The sequence below is a fragment of the Chamaea fasciata genome, unplaced genomic scaffold (genome assembly GCF_029207755.1).
Source record: "Chamaea fasciata isolate MVZ Bird 193981 ecotype frontalis unplaced genomic scaffold, bChaFas1.0.hap1 SCAF_7, whole genome shotgun sequence".
Taxonomy (NCBI): Eukaryota; Metazoa; Chordata; class Aves; order Passeriformes; family Sylviidae; genus Chamaea; species Chamaea fasciata.
The window spans coordinates 5636833-5652800 of NW_027094092.1; the positions used below are offsets into that span (position 1 = coordinate 5636833).

The 15968-nt window shown below is 38.5% G+C and overlaps 1 protein-coding gene across 1 annotated transcript in view; it reads left to right on the top strand.

Moving 5' to 3' along the window:
• The window catches only part of LGR4 (leucine rich repeat containing G protein-coupled receptor 4), a 78421-nt gene that overhangs the window by 26354 nt on the left and 36099 nt on the right, over nt 1–15968 (top strand). Inside the window, exon 2 of the mRNA XM_066187287.1 lies at nt 5825–5896. Within this exon, the coding sequence (XP_066043384.1) occupies nt 5825–5896 (72 nt within the window). The remainder of the gene's footprint in view (nt 1–5824; nt 5897–15968) is intronic.

Below are 15968 nucleotides of genomic sequence, written 5' to 3' on the forward strand. Positions count from 1 at the left end.
GGTTTTGTTGAGATTTAATTTTGCTTTTCTGTAGCTAGGTATTTCATGGTTTATTTGGCTTAAGACCTTTTTTACAAAGTAATGTGTTTCAGCTCATTAGCATGTATTTGGATGCAGTGCATGAATGTTGTGGGAAGGTGTGTGTGTGTGCCCCCAGATCAGTGCAGATCCAAGTGTTGAGAGAGGAGACTCTGAGCTAGAACAGAAAGTTTAACACTGGCATCTCCTGTGGGTTTTAGGAGACGTGCCAGCACACCAGAGCTGTGAGGAAAGTTTCTTTGCCCAAAATGTGCATGCACTTGGCGGAGATGCAGTTAGGAATGGTAGATATTGTCATTTAAAAAAAAAAGAAAAAAACCAACAAACAAATAAAAAAAACAACAAAACAAACAAAAAAAAGCCTGTTGCAGCTAAATGTCCCCCAGTTCACAGAGACTGGCATTTTTTTCCTTTTCAATACCCATCAGTTATTTTGGGTCACTGGCTTTTATTCTGTGCTTATATCTTGGGCTAATTTATCTATCATTTTGTTGTCTTTTCTGTCCTACAAGAAGTCTGTGCTTCCCATTTTGTGGTCCCTTTTTGTTGTTGCGGCTTTTCTTCTCATGCAAGAATTATTGTCCCATTCCTCCCTTTCCATCATCTCTAGTCATCTGTTCTTTCTAGCCAGAATCACGCTCTGGCAGTTGGTAAGAGAGAAATCTAACAAGAGTCATGCTCCTTTATGGTAGAGGCAGTAGTGTAAAATGATAGAAGAGGTTTCCTGTGCCTGCAGGAGACACTGTGACATGTTGTGCATTGCATCCAATTCTCTGTTTTTGTGATGCCACTTACAAAAGCTGTGATTGAGGCCACTGTTTAAAGGTGAGAGTTTCTGTTTTTTAAAATATGAGAGAATTAGTAAGTTGCCTTCCAAGAGACCAAAAACTATTTCTTCTCATCCTGAAGTCTGGGGATGTTTGACTTTGGTTAGTGGTAAAATCAACAATCCTTGAAAAAAAAATTGAATCCAAATAACTAAAACCTCATGTCAGGAACTGGGATTCTTGCAGGAGTACAATAAAAAGTTTAAGTGCATTGTGTTTTCTAGTTCAGTTTTCTGAAGTCTCCACTGCTGGCTGATGGAAAAGTGATTAAATATCCATCATTATGCAAGATATGTGGTGCTGTGTGTTTTTTACTGTGTCCAGCAAAGTTGCTTTTCTCTTCCAAGGAAAATGGACACAACAGCTTTAAATAGGGAAAACCCGACTGTTTCATATTCGCAAGAACACAGAAATCTCATTTGATGCCTGTTTTCAACAGAGGGAAGTTTTCATTGCTTTTACTATCGTTGCCAGTTAGTATAATTATTTTTAATGACTTTAAAGTGTTTCTGTGTTAGGTGACAGCAGGAAACTTGGGTAAACTCAGCTGGAAATGAATATTCAGTTGTCAGAATAAGCTGAAAGGATCTACTTGAGCAGGCTGGAGACAGCAAACGAGTGCCGGAGTACCTTGGCTTGACTTTTACCTTTTGCCTGTAAAAATTAACCTCTGCATTACTTGGGATGGCAAAATAACATTTACAGTTATTAGCTACTAATTTTAGTCAGTTTTATTCTTCTCTCTAGTACCTTCTTGGAAGAAGGACAAAGTTTCTGGCAGAGTGTAAGAAGTCTTATTTATCATTCAAAGCTGCAGTATTGGCACTGTAGGAGAGAGTGCAGTTGTATTTATTTTCTGTGTTACATCTCTCCTACCTGAAATGGTGAAACTAGTTGTAATTATAAGGCTGTGATTCATGAGATCCCCTGAGATGCAGCCTCTTGCTAAAGAGATCACTGGCTTGACCTTTGGCAGCTCGTATTTTAGTTTCAATGCCATGGTTTAGCTTCTTGGCCATCATTTTAGTTTCAGTGCCAGCTTCTTGCCCCGTCATGCCCTTCAGTGTTTCCAGGAATAGAGCATCTGCCACGTCTGCCTTGGTTAGTGTTGGTCAAGGAGCGAAGAGTTAGCCTGGCTGTTCAGTGCAGGTAAAGCTAGTTAATGGCTGCCTGCTGAAAGGTGCAGGTCTACCCTCGTTTCACCCTTTTCCTGATGAATCTGCAGTGTAAACCCATGGCATTACCATAATCTTATATCTCATAGAGCTGTTGTGTTTGTTTTGCACTTCCTGGAGAAAACGCCCCAAATACAAATGTGGGTCTGAACTTAAAATTAAGTCAGAGGTGTGGTCTGCTGGGCTGACAGACCATACTGAGGACTTGTTGGAAGAATAAGAAATTTATTATAAGCCTTTTAGATACTGAGTCTGAACCTCAGTTTACCAGTAAAATTTAGGGCAAACGTATGCAGGTTTTGGTGTTTTGTTTGTCGGGAGTTCTGTGTGCACGTGTGTTTGACGGCAATTCAAAGGTTTGTAGGTGTTGTGCTGTTTTTAGGGGTCTTATATCTGGATGTAGTAACCCAATCCATAGTAGGTCTTCTAGCTTAGTCCTGCTGAGAAGGGGCTTTAGGCAACTGCTGACATGATCCTTCTGTTGCATGACACCATCGTTCCCATGAACACTACTAGAGGCTGGGATAGTACTATTAATATTCTTTTATTCGTTCTTAGGAACTTTTTTATATATGTTAGCACTTGAAATGATTTCTGGGCTTATAGACCTGCGGGCTTTTTAGTAGAGAAACGGGTGGTGTAAGATAGCTTCTCAGTGGAGATTTCTTTGACAGGCCAAGGTGCATACTAATATTTAGCTTTATTAAATAGACAGCCTTCTTGATACTGCAGAGACTGATCCCCCTTTTTTTTTTTTTAAGTTCAGGAGTAGTAAAATGATTATTTCTAAGATACAAACAGTAGAAACTTAGCAGGGGCTATTTTTGTTTTGGACTGTGGTTTGGGGATTGTGTGTCATTATTTTGTCATCATATATTGTGCTCCACCATTTTTGTTGCAATTCTTCTATTTATTATGTGTTATTAAGAGTATCTTCCCAAATTAACTAGGTAAACTTTATATAGACTAGTTATTAAGTCATCTAATTTTAGTGTCACGGGTGTTCCTAATATTGTTTGTAAATTCTTGCTCATGAACTACTTAATATTTTATTACCAGCTCATAGTGCCTGTGAACTCATTCTTTGAGGAGATTCTGTAGAGTGAAATGAAAAGAAAAAAAATTTTATATATATATATATATATATATATCAGCTAAGCTTCTTTTATATAATGTTCGTAATTAAACAAGAATTGTTTTAAGACGTCTATGATGATCATTAGGAAACTTTCAGAGTTGGTGCTTTGATATTCCCCAAAGTTTGCAAATCATTGCTATAAAGGTTGACTTATTTAGTAAAAGTTACTATCACATGTAGTGAAGGCAAATGCAGAAACTTCATAAAAATCTCATTTTTTTTAGTAAGGTATCATGATAAGCAGTCCCTGAAGATTCACATGATAAAGACAATTGCAGTTTGTATTTATGTCTGGTTTTGTTACAAATTCAGCTTCACTGAAAATGAATTTCAGTAGAATTTGAGAATATTGATGATGGTTCTCAAGTCCTCATTATTTAGGTGATCTGTTTCATGCTAATATCCAAAGAATCTACTTCCCAAATTAAAATTGTAGAGCCTAACACTTGAAGCTATAGGCAAAAAAAATTTTTAGCTAATTTCAGATCCCAGAGAAAGCCAAAATTGCTTTGAATTTGGATCTCAGCCATTCTATGTGTCTACATGGTTTCCATTGACTTTGTTTAGGATTGCATAGGGCACTTCTGAAATTGGGCATTTATAGCTCTGGGAATTTCAAGACCATTGCCTTCAGGTGGATGTGATTTCCTTACCTCAGCTGTCAAAAAAAGCTACTGTGTAGTGCCACAAATGTGGGTGCAGCCAAAATCTTTGCTAAAGTGATGCATAAACATTCATACAGTGCTCTCTGATGCTGTGTACTGTTGACTTATTTTTACTACCACTATTTGTTATGGTGCATATGACAGTAAGGTTTTATATCACCTGGACAGTTTTTTGAGACTTGTGATTTTCTTGCACAGGTTACTGTTTCTTAAGATCAGGGTCTCCACTCCCTTATTTCTCTTAGGCCCTATTCATAAATGCTTCCCAGCTGATAATAAAAGTGGATTTACAATCCTCTAGAAAGGAGAGGACAAGCCTGGATGTATGAAATGTATGTATTTACGGCAATTTGAAAAATATGTGAGAAGTTGCAGTCTCCCATGGAGCAGATAGATGACAGTTCATGTACCTGGTACTTATTTATTTTCCTGCACAAGAAGAAAAACGTCCTCAACAGCAGCATTGTACTGTGACTAGGCTGCTGCCAAGGCGTACGGGCTGCAGAGTTCGGGGATAAAGCATCTCGAGTTCAGCTCCTCCTGAAGCTTAGTGAAGGAGTCTTTTGTACCACAGTAGATTTTTTTGGGGGGATCTTACCACAGGTGGGTTTGTTTTGTATATGCTGAACCTTATTTTGATGTCACTGCTCTTGAGTTAGGTTAGTATAACTGTTAGCAGCTGCTGAGGAGTAACTTGCTTAGTTTACACTGGAAAATGAGAAATGAAGTTTTTGGACTACTACTTAATTAACATTTATTTTAGAGGAAACAGTTGTGTCTAGATTTAGTGTAAGAGCGCAGTTTTCACACTGGCAGCGCCTGAGGGTCTCTGCTGTACAGGTGGTGCAGCAGATCAGTTACCAGTTACTTGTTCATGTCATGGAGGAGCTTCAGTCATACTTGTTGGCCATTAGTGAGATAAAAGGAGAGTTTGGCTTTGTTTGCTTTTTATCTGAATTATGTGGATTGGTGACATATAAACACTAGAGAACCAATGTGGAAGACAGCAAGCAGGGAAAGCTCTACTAACAAGTGTTACTGAATTGCTTATTAACTACGTAGTAAAAAACCCAAACCAGTAACCAAGTGGAAAGTTAGAACTTGGATTATGTCATGAATTGTTACGCAGTTAGTTTAATTATCAAACCAAATTATTTTCATGCTGCTTTTATTCACATTGAGTAATAACTTGCTTTAGGACTGGATTATCTGTGATCGTTTTGTAGGTGTGAACTGAGGTGATGGCACCAAGTTTGCCGCTTACTGCTGCTTTGTAAAGAAAAAAGCTGAGCAGGCCCGCATACCTATCATGTAAGCACTTGCTGCCAGCTTCCCTCTGCTCATGGACTGAGAATAAAATCTGCTTAAAACTATTACCTCGAGGACTTTATAGGTTTTGTAGAAGGAAAACAAAACTAAAAAAGACTGTGGTAGAGCTAGGACATGTTTCTGCTATTCTTGCCAGTTGTTCCAGAAACCTTGTTTGCCAGAAGCTATTTATTAAGTCCTAATGCATGTATTATTTTTTTTAAAGACACTGTGGGATGAAAATTTGCGTGGTGGGTGGTCACAATATTTTTTTTTTATATGCTTGTGGTTTTAGAATAGTCTTAATCATCTGGGTTAAAACTGTATGTAAGTGTAAGTTGGTAAAAATGAGTACTGGGGATAACAGTACTGTAGAGCCTCTTCCGTGCATACCTTCCCTGTAGTTTTGCAGTAATTATTTTGGTTAGAGGTGTTGGAAAACTTTATTTTGTCAACTTCCCATTTTATAGGTCTTTGCTGCAACCCGATTCTCAAATTACAGTGACTTGAAAGTTTAGCATGCAAATTTTTAGAAAGAGGTATTACTGTGTGATACTAGAACAGCTTTTTTTTCTGTTACCATACTATCTGATGAGGCTTTCTTTTTCTTATCCTTTTGAGTGTAAAAATTCTTTCCTGGTTATTGATAAATCTGTATTTGTTCTTTTCCAGAGATATCAGCATGAATAACATCACAAGACTACCAGAAGATGCCTTCAAGAACTTTCCCTACTTGGAAGAGCTGTAAGTATTTTGCACATGTTAAAGTTTTGCTACAACATCGTATGGCTATATAAAGGGGAAGGTGGGTGGAGAAACATTGTTGAGTTGCGAACAGAAAAAGCAATTATACTTTAAAAATATAATCTTGTACATGTTTGGAAACCAGGACAGTAAATGCTACTTACAAGGGACTTTTTATGGTAATTATTTTAATCATGGCTAGAGTGATGACACATATTAATTACAGTGTTATCCAGAGATAACACAAGAGTTGTGTAATTACCTTTGTTTCTGAAGGAGCTACAGTATAGCTGTTGCATAAGTTCCATAAAATAGGTGTTGCTTCATTTACTGAACAGCTGGCTTCCGTTGTCTTCGTAAGCTGCAGATGCAATGCTCACAAGCCCATCCTGACCTATGTCTGAAATTCTGTGTTACAGGGCTTCTTTTTCTTAATTTCTCTGGCAGAATTTTTTTTCCCCCCGCTTCCCACATCCCTTTTGTCCTACTCTCATTTTAGCTTTCTCTTTTTATGTTTTACTTAACTGATACTTGGATTTCTGAATCCTCAATCTCATGTGCTCAGTATTTTGCTGAAGTCCTAACTAAGATGCCTTTGCAAAGCTGAAGTATGCTTTCAACAGCATAGTCCTTAATTAGGTTGTGTTTCAGAGTCAGTAAATAGGGAGGCAGGTTTGACATTCACTTACTACTTTAAGTACTGTTATGTGACAAGTGCTTTCTGTGTGCCTTATAGTTGCCTTATCTGTGAAGAGAGGGTAAGGGTAATGGTTCAACCTTTGCAAGAGAGCTTTGAGAACTTCCAGTACTAAACAGCAGATAAGACAAACCCCCTGCAATTTGCTTTGCCTCTATTACATTTTCAGTGATGGAGTGGGATTTCTTATATTAAGGAACATTTAAAGTACGAATTAAAGCTGTCTCCGTTTTTGACTTTGGCGACTAGAACTATGAATGCTGCATGGAGAGGTTTTTCAGTAAAACACCTGAGGGAAAGAACAGCTCTTTTCCCAAGAGAGACCACCCTTACAAGGTGGGAAAGTGTTCTTCTGACTTTACCAGTGAGGAAACAAGCAAAGAATGAAAAACATTTGTGGAGGGCAAAAGGATAGATTAACCCTGTAGCAAAACCGCAGATAAAGCACTGAACCCTTTGACTCTGGTTGTTTGTTAAAACCAGTACAACCACTGCACCTTACTGGAACAAAGATACTGAGAAATTGATAAGGGACGGATTGCTTGCTTCTGAAGAAAGATTTGGGTTCCTGAAAGCTGCTTCTTTGCACCTCAGCCTCACTGTTTGCTCTAATAAGGTGTTGCCCCTCTCATTAGAATTTTGATCTCTCTTATATCCTGGAAATGTAGCAGCTACCATTACTAATGCACTTAAATAACTCCATTTTACCTGGTTGTTAAATAGTTTTGACTCAAGTAAGTACAACTGCGAAGTGCAGTTGAGTTGATTTATGTCAAAGAAATGTTGGGTGTTATCTTATTTCATGTTTAGCAGGTTCCGGTTTATTCCCTCTGATTTTAGGTATTGCTTAAATCTGTGATATAGTCAAAAAAGCTTTGTGAAGAAAAGTTGGTTTTCAGATGGTGCATTGTGTAATTTACAGAATTCAAGAAATGCTCTATGACATGAGTAGTCAATTGGAAAAAAACTAAAAGTGGCCTAGGAAGGCTTGGTTGGCTTCAGAATATATACTAGCCAACAGTCCATATGTTCTTTATAGTATGTGCTTCTGTATGTCTATGTTTTGTTAGACTAGATTTGTAACTCCCTTTTTTATTTTAGTTCTTCATAGGCGTATTTCACACCAGAAGTTGAAAAACCCAAAACAATTCTGTTTTTCCAACTTAGATGACTGTGGGAGACTTCATTTTTTTCTCCCCAATAAGTAATTAGGCAATAAAACCTAATGGGTGGGTGTACATATTTGTAACTTCATAAACCTTGGGGTGTGTCAGGAAATACAGTGGAAAGGCAGAGCCTTCAGCCATCATCTGTTGTGCTTATTGCCCAAGAGCCGTTTGCTACATGTACCTCGTTGTCCCCCTTAATTCCAGATCTTCAGTTTGAAAAAAAAAAATAGGCTAGCATTAGGCTCAGAATTATGTGCAAACACCAAGAAGCTTTAAATGGTTCTTAGCATGGTTACTTGATGTGTTAAAGCAGCTTCTGGGGGAAAAAAAACGCAAAACAAAAACACAAGTTAACTCCAGATTCCCTTCTTTCAGTTCAAATTATTCTTAAATGGGAATATAATAATGTAGATTCAAACAAAAGCAATTTCCTTCTTAATAGAAATGACCAGCACCAGATATGACACATTTCTGCTTCGTTCTCCCTGTTACTGTTTCTCTGTGGGATAGGTACAAAAATATTTTTTCTTTATTTTCGCTGATTCTGAACAGAAACAACTGAACTCTCAGAATTCCTACTGTACAACCACAATTTTTCCGTTCTATCATTGTCAAAGTTTCTTCCAGGCTTTTATTCATAGTTGAACAGATCCAAATTCTGACTGCCAGGCCCTAGCAAAGTTGCTTTTTCAGCTCACAAACCTGAGAGTTAGTGTCCGTGCCAAAGAAAAGTAATTTAAAGAAAATACTTTAAGTGGTGTTGGAATCTGTGCTAGGAGAGACTTTTCATTGAGAAGTTCTCCCAAGAATTATGCTAAAGAAAATGAAAATCCCACAAACTAATGGGAATGCAGTAAGTACCCACACAGGCATGAAGTCTAGTGGGTCACCATCAGGGAGACAGCCCCAGACACCTTTATCTTCATATACCATGCCATGGCCCTGCCATTGTCAAATGCTGTGTTCGATTTAGCCCCTGGCAGAGTTTGCTAATTAACGTTCCAAAATAGAATCGTAGAATTTAATTGAATGGAAATGGGAGGCAATTAGAATGTATTATTTAGGCAACTGAGTTGCATGTATGGAGAGGCTAAGTTTAAAAAGAGCAGTGGGAGCCATTTGAAATGGGGGTCGTAATTTCCTCAGTGAAATTAATTATTTGGTAGTCTGCAGAGACTTCAGAGGATCATTTTCCAAATCCTAAATGAATTCTAGTGGAAGAAGTAGAGTACCAGATTTGGAAAAGCTGGGTGCTTGATTCAGAAGCGCTTTCTGCATCACCAAAGGGGAAGCAAATTGAGTGCTTCAATTATGCATCCCAGGCTGGTTTTAGATGTTCTGGATTATCCAAGATACCTGCACCAGACTGACAGGTCTGACACAGATAGGAAACCAGTGGATGCTGTGAATGGCAGCTGTGGGGCCAGACAGAAGAGGACATCTGAAATAGCAGCAAATGGCCATGTTTACACTACTGACTCCTCAGCAAAGATTCAAATTTGTAGGAATAATCTGTGATTTTGAAACTTGAGATCATGTCCTATCACAGTATTACTCACAGGTACAAGCAAAGAGATTTTGACTTGTCTGTGAGCAGAATCCACCCGTTGGGGTGAGTGCTCTGTGTACCCTCATTCAGTCTTGTCATGCATGTCACTACATAGTACACTTACCATATGTTAGCAGGATTTTAGCACTATTTATAAATGTTACAAAAATTCTCCATGTCTGTGCAACTGATACCCATCTGGAAGTAATTTGCAAACTGTTGAAATGGCAATGGTCAGAGTCCGGGAGAAGCAGACCACCGAGGGTTTTGCCTTAGCAGTTAATGATGTGTATTCTTCAGAAAATGCTAATGTAAATATGCTGCAGTCTTAAACATGATATAGAAACTAAAAATTCTTGAAGAACTTGGCCATGGTTTTCTAACCACACCCAAAGTATTTATAGAAAGCCAGAAGAGGAAAATATAACTAAATAATGCCGTGTTTTTAGAAAGTAGAAACCATTTTCCATTGTGAATTTTGACTAGAATATCTAGGTTATGTTATGTTTTGATGGTCTTTTTTAAAGGTGACAGTCCCTTCCAATATGTAAAGTTATCTAAAGTAGTTTGAAGGATTTTACACTCTCTTTATGAATGATCTGCTAGGTTAATTAAGAAGACTGTCTCTCATTGAAAAAGACAAAATCAAAATTAATTTTATTCTTGGCCAGTTTTCCAGTCTGTCTTCAGAAACTTGAACCACTCCAATAAAGCAGAAGTATCTTTGACTTAATGACCTTTTTAAGTCTGTTTTGATTTCTGCTCTTAACCCTTTAGAAGGTTGTCATCTTACTTGCCCTGCAGTCATGGGCAAAATTTAGATGATAAGATTTTAGCTGGCTGGCTGCTAGTCCATGTGAGAAGCAGAGGACTGCAATCTGTTCCATGTCTATATGTAGGTTACTTGTGACAGACAGATGTGATTGTCCAAAGGGGAGCACAGGTAATTTCCCAACCAGTCAGCCTTGGGGCAGGGCCCTAACCTTCTTCAGCAAGGGTTAGGGAGGGTACTCTCCACTCTTTGACTGTTGGGTATAAAACCATATCACACCCAGTAATACTGTAAGGAAAATAATCCTTCCTGAAAGCACCAACAGACACGAGTGCTTGACTAACTTCCAGATGTGTGCCGATACCAAGACCTGTTGCTCTGTTTTTGTTTTTTGCTCATACATGATATGAGATAGTCTCTCTCCTGTGACATTACCTTCAGATACCGTTCCTTTTATCAGGAAAGGGCAAAGCTTTCTTATTTAATGGTTAGTTGAAAATGATTGGGGAAATAAAGTAATAGAAGGAAGCATTAGATCAATAAAAGTTTTCTCTTTTCTGAAACACAATGCTAATCTGCTTTTTGAAGGATGAACAAACAGTGAACAAGAGACCACACACATGCAACTAATTTTTGCAAGAAAATAAATAGTGTGACTGAGTATTTGCTTGACTATTTAATTGTATCCATGTTGATTACAAGTCTTAAGAGGTCTTGCTTAATCACTTCCCCTCCCTGGCCAGAATCTTTGATCATGGCTTTTAATTGACAAAGTATTTTTCAGGAACATAAGGAAAGTTAAAATGTATACTAGCTGTGAAAATGAGGTGGGTTTTTGCCATAAGGTTGTAATCAGGAAGTATCTGCAAGGGAGATGTCTACTTACCTTCCCTCTTGACTGCAGCTGACCACCTGGCTGAATTGCCACAGCTGCTTGTTTTTGTAGTATCTGTTTCAGTTTGTAATTTAGGTGGTACCCTTCCTCCTAATTTCTTCATCAGCACCAAGGTTTATTATCCTTGGGCAGGGAGAGGGAGTATTGTGTCTTTTTTATTACCTGAGTTTTATGAATGAGACATGTCTTGGAGTTGTGCCAAGGCTGGCCTGTTAGTTTAGGATGCTGTGTCTTTCCTTACCTGGCTGTGCAACACTTGATGAAAAGACTTGCTTTGTTCTTCAGTTCTAGGTCTTTTTAAGAGCAGTGTTTTTCAGGTAGTGCACAGATGTTAAGGAGATGGTGCAATTCTTTTCTCTTTCGTATATGTCAGAAATCTCAAGGTTTACAGTTAGATACTGGAGATGAAGGACTTGTTTTGAGTAGAAAAGGTAAGAATGAATCTTCATGTTGTCCTGAGGCCTTGTGTTAGCTCACATGTGATAACTAAAACTGTATTTAAACATCCTCTTATAAAACAGGCTGGCATGATTGGAGACATCACTGCCCCATCTCTGTCCATTCAGCCGCACCAGCAGAGTCGGAGGAAAAGGCAGAAATCTTCCTTCAGCTGCTTTTTTACAAAGGCAGCCAGTGTAGATACCGGCTGTTGGTTCCTCAAAAATAGCATATGACATAGAGTTGGAAGCCAGTGAGTGCCCTTCATTGATATACCAGCTCTAAATATTTGAACAGCTGGAGGAGGTGATTTCCTCAGTTGTTCCAGCCTGAATTCCAAGCGGTAAAATTTTAATGAAAAAAATGCAAGGGATAGGTTTCTCATGTGGTAGCAAGTTAAAAGCCTAACAACTTGACCAGCCAGCTCACATTAGAAACGCTTGCTGCTTTGTGTGCACCCGAGCTTTAGAAAGCAGTCAGCGTGTTGTAACTTGCACCTTCAAATTCTAGTCAAGACAAACCTTTAGGCAAAGACTCCCAAGTAGAATTAACCACAGTCAGCTAAGATATTTTTAAACATCACTTACTTGGTCTGCATTAAATGCTAAATGATGTTTCAAAACATGTTGGCCAACCTGTGTTTAATTAGTGTTTTCTTATCTCTGTGAGTCCTAAATCAGTTTGATTCTGGATGAGTTTTAATCATGCTGATACAAGAATGTTTCTGTAGCTTAGAAGGTTCTTGCTCTGCTTGACAGCTGCATGTTTTTTCCTGTTTGTGGGGACAGATGCTAGTAGGTTGAGTAAATTCCATTGTTTTTTAGAAGATGAGCAAGTTTGTTTCTTTCTAGTTTCTGTTTCTACATTTTAATTTCCAAAGTTGATGCAGTTGTGTATACGGATCCGAAGATTGGTTATTCTGCTGCACGTACAGAGGACAACAAAACTTTCCTATCTGTTGGGTTTTTTGAGTTTCAGTGTTCTACTCACATGCACACACACAGAAGCTGGCTTAGCTAAATAGCCTGAAGGCTGAACTTTACAATTCAGGACCAGTCTTACAAGCCTTATTTACTATGCTGCCTGAGTTGCCAGGTTGGGGCTGTCTGAAGGTTATAAACCAGATAAGAAACTTCTGGAGGCTGAGCATAACTTGAGAAGCTCTTAAGCTGTATCTCTCCAAGTACCATTCTCCAAATGGTGCTTCTACCATACAGTCCTCCCTCCTTCTCCTTTTGGTTTCAGAAACTGGAGTGTGGAACAAAAGATGTATATGTGTCAGTGATCAGGTAACCAGTTCGAGGCTGGGGTCTCAAGAGTAATCATATGAGCTCTGTGAAAACTTTGGACACAAAGGGAGAAAAAATAAATCCTGTGTGTCGAAGGTAAATGCCTTATCCTCTGAGAAAGTAATTGAGTATATTCTGTCGTCATAGTTTCATAGTGTGAAGCTCTATGTTACCAAAAGAAGACGTGGTGATTCATTCTTTTACCTCCTTTCTTCCTCTGTGCTCGGATGTTTGTATTGTTGTATTTTTTTGTTAGGACAGAGGTACTCTTGGCTAATTAGCCTTGGCAGATGTCCTGGCACAGAAATAGTAACCAGGCTCCTGTAAAGTTCCTTTTTTTTGCCCTTCTTGTATAAAAGTAAAATTCTAGATGATTCTTTTAAAATATTTGCTTTTATTTCAGCTGGAAAAAGGCTAACGGCCAACCTAAACTGAATCAAAGAATCATACTGAAAATTCCCTCCATTTCTCTAAGGTCATTCATTGTGAAGGTGTCTGCAGAATATGCATCTGAAGTGGTTAGAAAAACCAGTAACAGAAGTTTATTTGCCAAATATATGTAGACTTAATCCACTTCCCTGTTTTGCAGTGTCACTTGCTATGCGCATGGTCTTTCAAAGATCTCATGTCTGGATAGCCAGTATATGTCAGGACAAGAGACAAGGCTGTATGAACAGACCAAAGCAACTTTGAGGATTTATTATATCAGCAGCAGCTTTTTCACCCTCTCATATCTGACCATTAACATATTTCATGATCTTGGAAACATTCCGAGCATCCAAATAGCACTATCTGCTAAAAGCATAAATCTAGTTAATTGAGCTGTTGCGTCCCAGTTGATCACAACCAAGCTCAGTGGCTTTCATCTCTGTGTCTCTGCTGTGCAGACTAGGTAAGTGAAATGCATTATTACCTGAGTGTTGAGATAGACCTTTCTCATGATAGCTATCTGGCCTGTGGTAAAGCAAAGGAAACTTACCACAACATAGTACAAGATGTGCAAAGGCAGGTAGGGAGAATGTATTTTATAAAATACATTCTGCATTTTGGTTTGGAGGTGAGAGGAATCAAAATTGCTTTCTGCAACAACACAGCATTTCTGCTGTAGACTAGGTGTTAACCAGTTTTCAAGACACCATGATATTGTTCCTTATGTTTATGATATATAAATCCATGTTAGAAAATATATGCAAACTTCAGAGGTTTTTTGCTGCAGAATACTAGTTGAGATTACAAAGCCCTCTTGTTTCAACAACTTTTGTTGTATAATAATTGCTTTGTTATATTATTTCTTTCGGTGCATGTGTTGCAGCCGAAAGAAATAATATGGGTTCTACTTCGAGGTCTTGCCCAATTACAGTTGTTGCTTGAAAATTAAAGGATAGGGCATATTTTGCATGGCTGTAAGTGCTTGCTTTCCTGAAAATCCATTGTAATTTATTTTCCTGTTTTTGACAGTCCATGAAAAGCATTGCCATAGAGCATATTTTGTCTTGTGGTAGATGTTGGTGACTCTTGCAGACAATTTAACTATAGAACTTATGAATGAGCTTTAGACTTTTTGATCAGCCAGTTTAGTTTACTTAGATATTTTAGCTTTTTTGACCAGAAATGCCTTTTGAGAACAAGCAGTTATCTTAAAGCTCATATAACTTTGAGAAAGCTGTAAATACTGGAAGGGGAAAGATCATGACAAGAAGTGGAGTTGGTGCAGCTTCAGTGCTGCTGTAGTTACAGTCCTTCTTCAGTCACGACATGTCTTGGTGTACATACTCACAATTTTATAAATAATGTTCAAGGTTATATAATACTACAACTACTACAAGAAAAGGAGGAGACAAATGCATTTTCTATTAGCAGAAGCAAAATAAAGCATACCTTCAGTTTTGTTAAATTGGTGTGGAGGAATCTGGGGAAAGCTGTAGGCAATAGACTGGCCTCCCAGCAATTCAGCAGGCTGCAGCTGACAAGTCCCAAAGTCACAGAGAAGCAAAGCCAGGTTTGGTCTGGAGACACAGCTTCCATTTACCAGCTGCTCCCCTTCTGCAGATGCCCATCTTGGGTAGGAACTGTCTGCAGAGGCACGTGCCCTCACCAGGCAAGGCATCCACCCCTGCACAAGGGATGCAGTGAAACCCTGTCTTTTCCTGCAAATGACTGTACCTCTCCTGCAGAGCTTTAAACCTTGAGTAATAAATTGTAGTACATAAATAGGCAACATCTGTTAAGAAAACTAGAATTCTGTTCCAAAGTGTCTGCTATTTTGGCACAGATGGAAACTGAAGCTGTTTTTTAGGTTTGAGGAAGTACTTGCTGGGCATCATGGATTCAGTTTTCTATAAGGCATTCTCAAGTATTACTTCTGTTGTGGGAGAATTTAAAGTAAAATTCAAGTTTGTATTTGGAAAACACAGAGAACCCAGAAAAAGTGGAAGTTAGGGACAGGCATATAAAGATAGCAGAATAGTTCACTGTAAGACAGCACAAAAAGTAGAGCTTGGAAAAATACAGGTGGTGAAGCAGTGTAATGTTTTCCAATGGGATGAAAATACATAGGTAGAAGTTGGATAACTAAAAGTAGATGTTGGCCAGGCAGAGGAGCAGTGATGGATATGGAGGGTTCAGGCTTGACTAAACCTTGAAATAGGAGTCTTGGGTCTTACCACAAAGCAGCTAATGTAGAAGTAAAAGTAATAAATCAGGTATTTTATTATGATATGCCTGGATTGCAGTCTGTGTCACTATTTGAATTTGAGCTGTGGAGAAAGTAGCCATTATATTTTTATCAGAGACAAGATGGACAAAAGGTTAGGAGCATACCACCAAGAGAAAAAGAAAAACCAACCCACAGCAAAATGCTTCTGTATGAGCATAACACCTTCAGATGGACAGAAGGATATGAAACTCTTTGCTCAAGTACCCTATGGTTCACTACCATCTAGGATGCAAGACAAGGAGAGAGGTTTCCTAGAAGTTTTATTGTGTCCTGTCATAACAAGAGTGGTGGTTTTAATTGTTACAGGCAAAAATGTATCCTTGGAATACCCTTCATCACTTTTGGAGCAACACCAGTGATTAGCTTGACTTGGTTACATGCAGATGGGTTGCCAGACTCATAGTTGCAAGAGTTTTAATTTCCCAAAAGAGACAAGACAATATTAGCTGCAGTTTCACTGCAAGAAACTAGGCTTGCTGTGTACTCTGGGAATGGGACACCATGAAAGGCCAGTTTTCAGCTACATTGTTTCCTGATGTCTGTAACA